General features: G+C 41.9%; 2 protein-coding genes across 2 annotated transcripts in view; both read left to right on the top strand.

Moving 5' to 3' along the window:
* The window catches only part of LOC137607813 (fibrocystin-L-like), a 41,178-nt gene extending 38,614 nt beyond the window's left edge, over positions 1-2,564 (top strand). Inside the window, exons 71-76 of the mRNA XM_068333813.1 lie at positions 132-267; positions 481-825; positions 938-1,086; positions 1,167-1,313; positions 1,743-1,896; positions 1,981-2,564. Of these exons, the coding sequence (XP_068189914.1) occupies positions 132-267; positions 481-825; positions 938-1,086; positions 1,167-1,313; positions 1,743-1,896; positions 1,981-2,252 (1,203 nt within the window). The 3' untranslated portion in view covers positions 2,253-2,564. The remainder of the gene's footprint in view (positions 1-131; positions 268-480; positions 826-937; positions 1,087-1,166; positions 1,314-1,742; positions 1,897-1,980) is intronic.
* A 572-nt stretch (positions 2,565-3,136) lies between these two features.
* Positions 3,137-5,474, top strand: gdf6b (growth differentiation factor 6b). Its single transcript, XM_068333577.1, has 2 exons — positions 3,137-3,522; positions 4,582-5,474. Exons 1-2 carry the CDS (start codon positions 3,177-3,179, stop codon positions 5,472-5,474), a joined length of 1,239 nt encoding a protein of 412 aa, XP_068189678.1. The 5' UTR covers positions 3,137-3,176.
* The last annotated feature ends 7,720 nt before the right edge of the window (positions 5,475-13,194 follow it).

The following is a 13,194-nucleotide window of genomic DNA, read 5'->3' as shown; positions in this document are numbered from 1 at the left end:
TCAGTGAACACAACACTAATCTGTACAAAGTATTGTACAATACGATCTACCTTATCTATCTATTTATCTGTGTCTGTCTGTCTGTCTGTCTGTCTATCTATACATCCATCCATACGTCTATCTTTGTGCAGACCGTTGTGGTGTCAGTCTTCTACTCCAGGCCGCAGCGGATGGACGTGTACGTCTTCGACGACCTGGTTCCTCCCACTAACGCTGAGTGGAACGCTGACGGGACTGACTACACCCTGAAGAAACCTTTCTATACAGGTGACACTACTTTGCACACATGCAAATAATGTAGTGTAACTATAAACAGGTTCAGATGGTAAAACAAGTAGAATAGGTCAAACAGTATCTATTATCCACAGAAGGTGACAGAATATGATTACACGATTGTTTTTGCCAAACAATCGTGGCTTGAAGTGGTAAGATTTTAATATTCTTTTATTTCTTGGGGCTTTGTCTCTTTCACAACTCCAGAGGAATATTTTCCCAAGCTGAATGGTACTTTGGGAAGCAACTACTTCAACCAAGATCAAAAGATGCTGATGATGTTGCTGAGAGGCTCCGAACCAGTCGAGGTCCGAATGTCTCCTAAAATCTTCGTCTCCTTTGCCTTGCCTGCCATGACTGAGGAAGAGTTCTTTGGGGAAAGCCTTGTGAGAAACCTTGCTGCGTTCCTCGGCATCCCCCCGAATATGATCCGAATCATCGATATCATCCGAGAGGATGGAGGCGCACGCAGAAAGAGATCCTCAGAAGGGGGCCTGAGAGTGAATGCAGAGATTAGTAACACGGCCCAGCAAAGCGGCAACAGCTCCAGTGGTCAGTGGAAGACGGGATGTCATGCCCAGCATGTTTAACATCAATTTATAAATTCAGATCCATCCTCTAACAGACATAGTGTCTCACCTCTCTGTTGCTTTCGTCTTCTCAGAGGAGTCATTTACAGAAATGAAGAAAATTGCTGATCAACTAGGTCAGGCAGCAGTTTTAGGAACTCTCACCAAGGCCACCGGCTACAACGTGTCCTCTTTAAGCATCGTCAAGCCGCCTTCACACTCATCTGATTCCAGCTGGCGGGAGGTAAACATCCAGACAAAGTCATAAGAACTTTCACTCAGTCAGTCTCACTGCTTCAACGGTTTTCTGCTTTTTAATCTCAGGAGGCCTCGGAAAATGTGACAAGGCAGGAGCCACCAGTGAGCATCGTGGCCAGCATGGCCAGCCTGGTGCTGATGGTGGAGCCGAAAGCAGGAGAGTTTGTGGGTCCTCTGTCCCAGCAGCCCAGACTCATGGCTGCAGATGAGTCGGTGAGGATCTGCTGTTATATCTGATGGCGACAGGGTGGCAGCCATGGATGGATTGACTCAGGATTACTTTGTTCAGATTCTGTATGGGGCTTTATTGAATACCTAAGAGAAATAACTGCTTTGAGGCATTTTAACTCTATTTCAAACTTGTTATCATCGGAATAAATGATTCACCTCAGATCATGTAAATATTTATTGGATAAGATCGGTGAGATGGTGAATAAACGTCATAAACACCTGTAGAAGTAAGAAACTAAATCATTGATTTAAATGGATTTACATGGTTTTTAGTGACAGTAAAGATCTACCTGAATACATATGACCATAAATTTCAGCACCCACTCAAAGAAATAAATAGAAATAGAAATACTCCAAATAAAATTACAGATTAGCTACCTGTCTTTTAATGCTGACTCGTTTGCTCTGCAGGGTCAGTGTGTCTCAGTGGGGGTGACGTCGCTCACTGTAACAGCCGACCTGAGGGACTCCAGTGGGAACAGCATAGATGGACTGGGTGGAAACACCACCATGCTGTTCAGCAGCTGCTGGGCAAACTTCACCGATTTGTCCATCCTCAGCAGCGGTACGTCTGGACTTCAGCAACAAGTTCCGATGTATTTACCGGCTGCTCATTTAACCCCAACAATTTGTCGTCCTCTGCTTGCAGGAGAGAACATGACAATGACCTTCACTCTGAGGGAGTGGAGCACCACCTCCCGCAGCATCTCCATCAAAAACAGTCTAACCACTATGACACCAAGCAGCAACTCTACAAGCAGCAACTCTACAAGCAGCACCACACAACCTACATCTACCACAACACTACCATGTGCTGATGGCACGCTCTTCTGTTCCAGCACCGCTGTCTCAGCTGGCAGTCTGTGTTTGATAAGCATTATTTATTCTATAGGCTCCTCAGGCATTATAAAAATTTTCTAAATAGTTCAGTAAAGCTGAAACGGTTTTATGAAGGATCGCTCAAATTATTTTAACCAAAGAATAATGTATTGAATACTGATTTCATCTTTGAACACAGCTGGGGGAGGGGTTTCTTCTTTTCTGGCATCATCACTTGTGTAATGGAGGTTTTGGGGTTAAGCTGTTTAATATACATCAATACAATGTGAAAGACTTTCTATTGATTTTTTATTCTGAAACAGGTGCAATAGGTTTTGACATGGATATCTAACAAGGTGAAGGAATATTTAAAATTTGTATTTTGTTCATGATTTAATGTATGTTCTGCTTCCAATAAATACTGTTTTTTTTTTGCATCTTAATTGTTTGCTGTTTGTCTAATACAAGCTGTTGGTCTGAGAGCATAGACTCTGTCCATGGTGCTGAAGGAAGCTTATACTTATTCTGTGGTACAGTGTAATACGTTTACGCGCCACTAGGGGGCAGGATACTCTCTTCTAATACTCCTGATGCTGCGCGATTCGAGAGACGCGCAAAAACCTCTTGGGAAGTAAGAATTAAAAGAAGAAGAAAAAAACAGGCAAATAATTCAACATCAACATCTGTTTTGTTTTTGTACAAGAGAGTTTTTGTCTCAAAGAAAAAAAAATGAACAGGCAGACACACAAATTGTTCAGCATCTTTTCCGAACACGTCTGCCTGTCTGAGAGGCGCAAACAATCACTTTTACAGCCATAATTTCAACCCTGGATTTGGTCTTTAAGGCACAATGTGGGCGTGTTCCAGCCCCCTTTTTAACTTTACACCGCCTGTCCTGCGGCGCTGTGCAGATTTTGCGGAGCCGCCACTTGGCGCAGAGTGGATGCAGAACTCAGCTCGGGATTTGTCCGTGGTCCCCCGGCCACAGCCCAGGCTCAGGCTCTGATACCACGACGACACCAGAGGATGGATGTCTATCACTTCACTTTCCTCTGCGGGGTTCTTGCGTTTTTTTGTGAAATTCCTGCTTTTCCTTCTCTTGCAATTTCCCCTGCTGCGCCCCCGAAGACCAGCAAGGTGGCGAGGATCTATGATGGACAAGAGGCTTCCCAGTACTTCAAACAGATTCATGCGCCCTCATCTATTGAAAGACATTATAAAACAACATCTAAAGACCTGGTCGAGCCTCACGACTACATGCTGTCCATCTACAAGACCTTCTCCACGGCTGAGAAACTGGGGCTCAACGCCAGCTTCTATCGATCTTCAAAAGCTGCAAACACCATTGCAAGTTTTGTGGACATTGGACAAGGTATGTTGAACTTTACTGTGTGTGTGTGTGTGTGTGTGTGTGTGTGTGTGTGTGTGTGTGTGTGTGTGTGTGTGTGTGTGTGTGTGTGCGTGCGTGCGTGCGTGCGTGCGTGTGTGTGTGTGTCTGTGAAGGTTGGCAGAGTCAATCTGGGATGTTTTTATACCCTTCACTGAGTTACATTCAAAGTCATGCGCATCATGAAAATTGAATGAAAAGCAGCTGGACTTCTGTTTATGAGACTGAGGAAGACTCTTGGATAAAAACTTCTTCAAACACTGGATTCAACCTTCAGGGTGACCTTGTAAAGTAATCAAATAAACCACACTGCATACATTGTAAATACGTTCAATGCTTTTGTTAATTGTTCTTTTGACAACTTCAGTTCAAAATTATTTGAAATGTTCAAAATGAATAACAAAAATTTACAAATAAATTCAATAAATTTATAAAACTGATTTTTTTTTATAAAGAGAACAAAACTAAATGTGAAAAATAAGTAGATTAAAACAAAATAAATTTAAATAGATAAGAGGAACCTGTAATGACTTTAACTATAACAAAGATATAGCTGAATACTCACGTTACAAGCTATTACAAGATGTGCAAAAGGTTGATAATCGCAAAAGAATATTAAATATAATAACAATTCACTATATGTGTGTGTGTGTGTGTGTGTGTGTGTGTGTGTGTGTGTGTGTGTGTGTGTGTGTGTGTGTGTGTGTGTGTGTGTATATATATATATATATATACTTATAGATACTTTTATTCCTTTTTTTTCTGATGATAAAATTGCAAAAATATAAAATGAATGATTTTTAAACATCTGACTCTCTTATGGGACATTCCAAATAGTTTTGGGGGGCCCATTGGCCGTCAGGACCCCATACATCCATTTACCTCATTTATACATTGCACAGGCAACAACCAAGAGGGATTGTGTTGTGGATTAATTCAGTCCAGACAACTGGTGGATTTTCCCTGTTAAATTCTCCTATTTGTAGCATGCACATCATCTCTGTGAGAATACATCTGACCCCACTGCTTTAATGCTTTCTCCAGATGACCTCCTACACTCTCCTGTGATGAGACAGCAGTATCTGTTTGACGTCTCGACCCTCTCTCAAAAAGCGGAGGTGCTGGGAGCTGAGCTCAGGATATACACCAAAGTGTCTGGGAATTTCAGGATATCGGAAACAGAACCTGTCGACATTCAGCTCCTCTCCTGTCATGACCGACAGCTGCTCGACTCCAAAACACTGGACTTGCAGGATTCCCAAAGGCCGAAGTGGGAGGTTTTGGATGTGTGGGAAATATTCAAAGACCTGCAGCACCTGAGCGAAGGGAAACACTTCTGTCTGGAGCTAAGGGCCATGCTGGACAATCCAGAGAGGGAGCTGGATCTGCACCTTCTGGGCCTGCAGAGGCATAGCAGGCCTCAGCAGAAAAAAGCCATCTTGGTGGTTTTCACCAGGTCTAAAAAGAGACAGACTCTCTTTAGTGAGAGACGAGAGGGGAGATTTTTGTTGGGTTTTGAGAGGAAAGTCAAAGAAAGAGGCTCTGGTACCAAAGCCAGCAGGAGACGGAGGACAGCAGCGTCAAAAACCCGTCACGGGAAGAGACACGGCAAGAAGTCCAAATCCAGATGCAGCAAAAAGCCGCTGCATGTCAACTTTAGAGAACTGGGCTGGGACGATTGGATCATCGCCCCGCTGGATTATGAAGCCTACCATTGTGAAGGAATGTGTGACTTCCCTCTGCGCTCCCACCTGGAGCCCACCAACCATGCCATCATTCAGACTCTGATGAATTCCATGAATCCCAGCAACATGCCTCCAAGCTGCTGCGCCCCATCCAAGCTCAGCCCCATCAGCATCCTCTACATCGACTCAGGAAACAACGTAGTCTACAAGCAGTACGAGGACATGGTGGTAGAGTCATGTGGCTGTAGGTAATGACTGAAATTTGGCACATTTGTTTTGGCTTTCTTATTCATTAGGTATCCCGGTTGATAGAAAATCGAATAGCACTACAGTCTGGATGGTGGAAACGCTGCACATGAAACAAGGACCTTTTGCTTCATTTGTTTGGCAAATAGAAACTGAAAAACCTTGGCAGATCATTTCCTACTCAGAAAGGTCTTGAATAATACCTCAAATTTCTGTTTTCTTATTCTGTACATGTTTCAGAACCCTTCACCACCGCAGTGACTGCATATTCTCTGATATGTGAGATAAACCTGTTTGAAAACCAAGTATCTACCAAGCCACCCAATCAATCTACCTCTACTTTATACATCTCCTTCAGACATAGTTTTCCAACACACAAGGCACAAAATAAAACTTTATAATGTCAGCTGGGGCCCGGATGGAGGTTTGGTAGAATGGGGGCTGTTTGAGCTAATCAGGGTAGAAAGCAGAGAAGTGGCCATGACACACTGACAGAGTTGTGGAGCTGGGATTAATATGTAGCTTGGGTTTGCAGTACTGAGTACTCATTTGATGAGTATCAAATCTGTCTACTTTCGTTAGCATACTACCATGTAGTATAATTTAAATGAGTATACTTGTGTAGTGGTTGAATACTGGTGGTTTAGCATTGTCTCAGACTAATAACTACCATGGTGTACTGTCTGGAAAAGGCGGACGCAACATCTGACTTCAAATATCAGAGTACTTAATTATTTAGCAAGTATGGTAAGATAACAGATGTTCCATGCTGTAGAACACATCCATTCTTACCACCTCCGAGTAGATAGGGGGCACTGGTGAGCTAATCCAAAATGTTTGAAGTCTATGGAGGCTAATCCCCAAAATTTAACCCTAATGAGAAAAAATATGTTCTGCTTTTATTATATTTTTAATATAATGGGGGAAGGCAAGACTGTCTATTACAATTTTTTTGCAGCTTCAGTTGTTATGAAATACTTTTATTGAAGCATTTGTGACAACACACACCACAAACCGCTTCACAATGCTTCACAATCCAATATTGAATTAATCAGATTTATATTTGTCTGTCAAATATTAAAATATTTTAATTGGCTTTTATGTTGCAAAAGCATAGCATAACAACATTTTGTGGGCAGAATTGCCTTCCCTGTAAGGCAAATAAATTAGTCTTCTTTTTTACTTCTGATATATACAGTATATATATATATATATATATATATATATATATATATATATATATATATATTCTTCGTATTTACCACCCAGACATGTTGGTGGTACTGATCTTTGCATTCAAGTTTCAGCAAGATGTCAAATGATTTCCAAAGTGTTTACAATTTTTATTGTTACTTTAAAAGAGAAACATCAGATATTATTTAGGAGGACTTACATGCTCTTTTAAAATAGAATAATTTACATACAGTTAAAATTACAGTTAAAAGTTAAAATTAATTTAAAAATTGTATTTCTTTGTCCCGCGACCCGATTCCGGATAAGCGGTGGAAGATGGATGGATGGATATTTCTTTGTCATGCTGGTTATTGGTCATTCACGCTATGTTAGACTTTCATGGAGTATCACCAGGTAAAATTATTGGTTTGATTTGATTATTTTAGACAATAATTGTTTTTTAAGCGTAACATGGACGAAACGATCTTCCATAATTTACACTTGTTGCCTTTTAGATTAAAACAAAATAATTTGAGCAACTGAATAACTTCCCTTTGGGATTATAATTTATTCATTCATTCATTAAATTGTAAACATCATATTTTATGTTAAAATGCATCTCTGCCAGGACTGAAAATCAGATTTTCAGTATTTGTCAAGGCTTTCGGGCGGCATGGTGGTTCAGTGGGTAGCGCTGTCGCCGCACAGCAAGGAGGTTGCGGGTCCCAGTCCCACTCTGTGCAGAGTTCTCCCCCTGTCTGTGTAGGTTCTCTCCAAGTTCTCCGGCTTCCTCCCACCTCCAGAAATCATGCACTTCAGGTTAATTGGCCGGTCCCAAATCGACCACAATAATGAGTGTGTGTGTGTGTGTGTGTGTGTGTGTGTGTGTGTGTGTGTGTGTGTGTGTGTGTGTGTGTGTGTGTGTGTGTGTGTGTGTGTGTGTGTGTGTGTGTGTGTGTGTGTGTGTGTGTGTGTGTGTGTGTGTGTGCGTGTGTGTGCGTGTGTGCGTGTTGGGTGTGTCTGTGTGTAGCTCTGCGGTGCACTGGCGTCGCGCCCGGACTTTCTCTTAAGACAAGCTAGGATAGGCTGCAGCTCCCCGCGACCTGCACAAGCGGATGAAGCAGATTGTGATAATGAATGAATGAATGAATGAATGAATGAATGAATGAATGAATGAATGAATGAATGAATGAATGAATGAATGAATGAATGAATGACAAGGCTTTCGACTCAGGGAACACCCATTTGGTGCTGGACAGAAAAAGTATTTTAGATTCAACCACCAGCGGTACATTTCCACCAAAAATAACAGCATGTCTCAAAAGTTAACTTTCTGTTTTGTTTTGTTTTGTTTTGTTTTTTGTGGAGAGGCTACAGAATTTCTTTTCCATTTTTGTGATGCACTGATTTTCAAAGATACCATGTGTAAATATTTGATGCAAAAATGATAATTTATGCTTGACGAATAAGTTATTTCATTTTAAATGTGTGCGGATCTTCATTCCACAAAAATCTCTGGACAGCAAGAGGCACACAGCTGGTTGTTTAGGTTTAAATAAACACATACGGTTAATGTGTGGTAAGGGAGCGTGATCGCTGTTTTCCACTCACCCAATGTGAAATACTGGGTCTGACAAGCATTTCTTTGTTTATAGTAAAATTGTGTTTGCTTAATGGATTCTTAATTTTAGGCCGTGCTATTGTTTACTGTAAAGCACCATTAACATATTTTAGTCCCCTTTTTATTTTGCATTATTTAGTGGAATGTGAAAATAATATATAATTCTGATTGATGCTGACTGTATGAATTAATACACACACACACACACACACACACACGTATATACATATTTTAAGGGTACTTGTTGTTGCTCTTTCTCATCAAATCATGTGACACGTTTTATTTGTTTATTTGAATTTATAATGTTTTTCTACAGATTAAAATAATCAGTTATGGATCTGCTCTTATAATCTGTATTGAATGATATGTAGAGTAACAGTCAAATATTTTTTTTAAATCAAAAAAAATATTTTTTGCTGAACAGAGGAATTTAACAATATTTTTTTATTTACCACAGTTGAGCAGTTGTAATACAACTACCAGTTATGTTGCATGTTCTTAGTTATTCTTGTACAATATAATATAGTAATAATCTATATTATCATAGTTATTTCATATTTTCTGGTTCTGACTGCAGACCAGCTGTCAAAAGCTCCATATGTAGTCAGAACATTTGGTAAAATGTACCTTTATTTGATCAGTTCAGACCCACCTCAGTTTTTATTGTCCTGCTTGACAATAAAAGATTTAAAACACCCTGCTTGTTTCTTGTATAAGTATATAATGTATATCAACAAAAAAAACGGAAAAATTTTTGGAAAAAACTAGAAAAATGTCCCAAAATTGTCAATTCATTTTTTATTAGATATTTGAAAGCAAAAAATAAACAAATAACCAACACAAGCTACAATACATGGTTCTCCTATAAAAGCAGGAGGTTTCAGACACTAGAGAAATAATATAACTCGTCTCGAAGGTGCTGATAGGTTGATTAAAGGTTGATGCGGCGTACCGTCATCAACATGTGTGACGTTGTTGACGTGACTAAAGGTATGGAGAAGCTAAACCCCCCCGGACCTGTTCAGCACCATCTTAACGGTGGTGTGAAAGGAGCAGGGTGAATGACAGTTTGCAAGGTGAAAACAGGGTCAGCAGACAAGAGGAAAGGACGCCATCTTCTCTGGGTGGCCCGTGTGTGTGTTGGAGGTCGTGGGAGGGGGGCGGGGGGGCTGATATGTGACAAACAAATTGGTGTGCAGATGTAGTGATGGAGCCCCTCCTTTAGTCTGGAGCCATGCTGGGTCCTCTGCCTCTCAGACAATAGCAGCGTAGGATCTCAACATCAGATTAACCCTGCCTTTTCCTTGCGGGGGTCAAAGGTCAAGTGGAGCATTGTCTCCGGGGGGGTTGTGGACATTAAACTACATACACATCCCCTTAGAAAAGGACAGCAATCAGGAGAGCCGGAGGGGGGTGAGGGGAGGGGATTTGTGTGGTGGTCTGTGAGGGCCTCGCTGTCACCCCCCAAACAACAAGGTGAGATATAAAAAAGGGGCGTTTTGAAAGCAGCTGCTCTGAACAGTGAGCGGAGGACAAAAGACTGGAATGCACCATCTCTATAGCGGCGAACGGAGGCGTTTCTGCACTGTGTCTCCCTGTGGCAGATTTGCTGTGAGATGGAGAAAAAAATATTTGCAGGAGAAACAAAGCCGGGTGTAAATCGAGTGCAGAATTCAACAGTTGTTATCCGTGGGGGGGGGGGGTAACAAGGAGCTTATGTTTTATCTGTTTGCTTGCTGGGTTTTTCTGTGATGTTTAATGTTTCGCACATGTCCAAAGTGAAGTCAAGAGGAAGAGAAAGTTAAGAAGGGACAAGAAATGAGCACCAAGATTTGGAATAAGATATCTCCTCCAGCAGAGAAACATGTGGTGTGTGTCGAAGAAACCTCAGACGGTCACAGAACAAAGACAAAACCTTTACCCTGAAGTATTTACCGAATGTAAGTCCAACAGTCGTCTCCTGTTTGCTCCCAGTCAAGGGTGATGTGTTGTCATCTTGACCTCTGTGTTTGTTCTACCAAACAACCTGTTAGAGCTGAAATCCTCTCCGTAGAGTCAGATGACAGCAAACTCAAACCCTGACTGACATGTGAGGGAAGTTACTATTCGCTCTTGTTGATCCTGTTAGCTTTTAGCAGGCTTTTATTTTGTAGGATCTGCTTTTGTCAACTGGCTTCGACCTTACAGGTCAGATAGATAGATGGATGGATGGATGGATGGACGGACGGAGTCCCTTTTAATTGAATTAAACCCCAATCCAGACTCCATGAAGACACGTTGCATCATCTCAATGGTTTTCCTCGTCTTTCTGTTCAAGGATCCCTCTTTTCATCTGGATCTGCTCGGAATTTTAACGGTTCCATTTTTGGCCCAAACCCCATTCTTCCACCGCTTCCATGAAGATCTGTCAAGTAGATTTTGTGTAATCCTGCTAACAGACAGACACGCCTGTGAAAACATTACCTCCTTGGCAGAGACAATAATACATTCACTTGTCAGTTTATTGGGTACAGCCGGCTGAAAATACTGCAATCCTATACCACAGTACTGTAAAAAAAAATCCCTCCATCATGTATGTTGTAATATCAGTTATGATTGAAACTATTGAACTGCAGCACATCATAAAGTTATTTCTGCCTTTCGACCTCCACCTCATGTAAGATAATACAAACAGATCCTTCCATTTAAAAGCTGGAGACTCAAATTCAATCAATAAATGACCTTTTACCATTTGAAAGACTACAAATTAAATATTGAACATAAAAATTACTGCAACTATCTACTTGTTAAACATATAAAATGTGTAGGAAAATATAAATGAAAAAACAGGGAGAAATTTATCCAACGTAAAACATTTGCCAAATCAAAGATGCAAGGCAAATCTATGTGTTCTATACCGGATCCGTCTGGCCCAATCCTGTATGGAAGACGTCATTAACAACGATGGCAGTCGTTAACAACGGCGGCCATCGATGCTGTTGACCTACAGGGTGCCGTTGGAAATTGGACTACTGTTGGTCGAAGAAGGACAGGAGGAACATGTGATCGTAGGAAGAGAGAGAAGACGAACACCAAGAGTATAGGACTAAGAGTAGGGACGCTGAATGTTGGAACTATGACAGGAAAAGGTCGAGAATTGGTTGACAGGATGCAGGGGAGGAGGGTAGACATACTGTGTGTCCAGGAGACCAGATGGAAAGGTAGCAAGACTAGAAGTTTAGGAGCAGGGTTCAAGTTGTTCTATCATGGTGTAGATGGGAAGAGAAATGGAGTAGGAGTTATCATGAAGGAGGAGTTTGTTAGGAATGTCCTGGAGGTAAAAAGAGTGTCAGATAGAGTGATGAGTCTGAAGCTAGAAATAGAAGGTGTGATGTTCAATGTTGTTAGCGGGTATGCTCCACAGGTAGGATGTGAGCTGGAGGAGAAAAGGAGAAATTCTGGTTGGACTTTGACGAAGTGATACAGAGCATACCTAGAAGTGAGAGAGTTGTCATTGGAGCAGACTTCAATGGACATGTTGGTGCAGGAAACAGAGGTGATGAGGAGGTGATGGGCAGGTTTGGTATCCAGGAGAGGAATGCAGAAGGACTTTGCAAAAAGGATGGAAATGGCTGTGGTGAATACTTTCTTCCAGAAGAGGCAGGAACATAGAGTGACCTATAAGAGCAGAGGGAGGAGCACATAGGTAGACTTCATCTTGTGTAGACGGTGTAATCTGAAGGAGATCAGTGAGCGAGAGTGTAGCCAGACAGCATAGGATGGTGGTGTGTAGGATGACTCTGGTGGTGAGGAAGATGAGGGGACAAAGGCAGAGCAGAGGACAAAATGGTGGAAGCTGAAATGTTGAGTGTTGCATGACTTTTAGGAAGGAGTTAAGACAGGTTCTGGGTGGTCAGGAGGTGCTTGCAGATGACTGGAGAACTACAGCTAATGTGATCAGGGAGACAGGTAGGAGAGTACTTGGTGTGTCATCTGGAAGGAAAGTAGATAAGGAGACTTGGTGGTGGAATGAGGAGGTACATGAGTGTATACAGAGAAAGAGGTTAGCTAAGAAGATGTGGGATGTCCAAAAGCTGTTGAGTCAATCCACTGGACGTTAAGAAAGTTCTTGAAGACGTTTCGTCTCTCATCCAAGAGACTTCTTCAGTTCAGGGAGTGGCTGATAATGTCCCAGCTTATTAAGCCTGTGGGGTGTGGTCAGTGCTTTTCACGTTCCAACGACCATCGTTAAACCCGTCTGGCTCTTCAACGATTGTTGGTGGGGGTGTCAAAGGGGGTCGTTGAGATATGAGTTACACCCTTGTATGCTAATGAGGGTCATTAGCATGAGACTCATCACCTGAGTCAATCCGCTGAGACAATCTTTTTGGGAGTTTCGAAAGGACATGATTATAAATGGGAGAAAGGTGATGTCGCAGACCGCCCCCTCTATTCAGAGATGGCTTCTCCACTTTGACGTGGATGGCCTCTTTCACTCCTCTCTCAAACCATTTATCTTCTCTGTCCAAGATCTGAACATCTGTGTCCTGAAATGAGTTTCCATCTTCCTTGAGGTGAAGGAAGACTGCTGAGTCCTGTCCTGATGTGTTGGCTCTTCTGATGTGTTCTTCAGAAAGAGACGACGGTCGTTGGAATGTGAAAAGCACTGACCACACCCCACAGGGTTAATAAGGTGGGACATTATCAGCCACGCTCTGAACTAAAGAAGTCTCTTGGATGAGAGACAAAACGTCTTCAAGAACTTTCTTAATGTCCAGTGGATCGACTCAACAGCTTTTGGATAACCATGACCTGGATGACTGAGAACCTACACAGACAAGAAGTGGGACACTGAGAGGACTGAGGAGAGTAGACAGGAGTACAGGGAGATGCAGCGTAAGGTGAAGGTAGAGGTAGCAAAGGCCAAACAAGAAGCTTATGATGACTTGCATG

The sequence above is a fragment of the Antennarius striatus genome, chromosome 14 (assembly GCF_040054535.1).
Source record: "Antennarius striatus isolate MH-2024 chromosome 14, ASM4005453v1, whole genome shotgun sequence".
Classification (NCBI taxonomy): Eukaryota; Metazoa; Chordata; class Actinopteri; order Lophiiformes; family Antennariidae; genus Antennarius; species Antennarius striatus.
The sequence above is the reverse complement of the archived record's forward strand: the minus strand, read 5'-3'. Positions and strand labels throughout refer to the sequence as shown.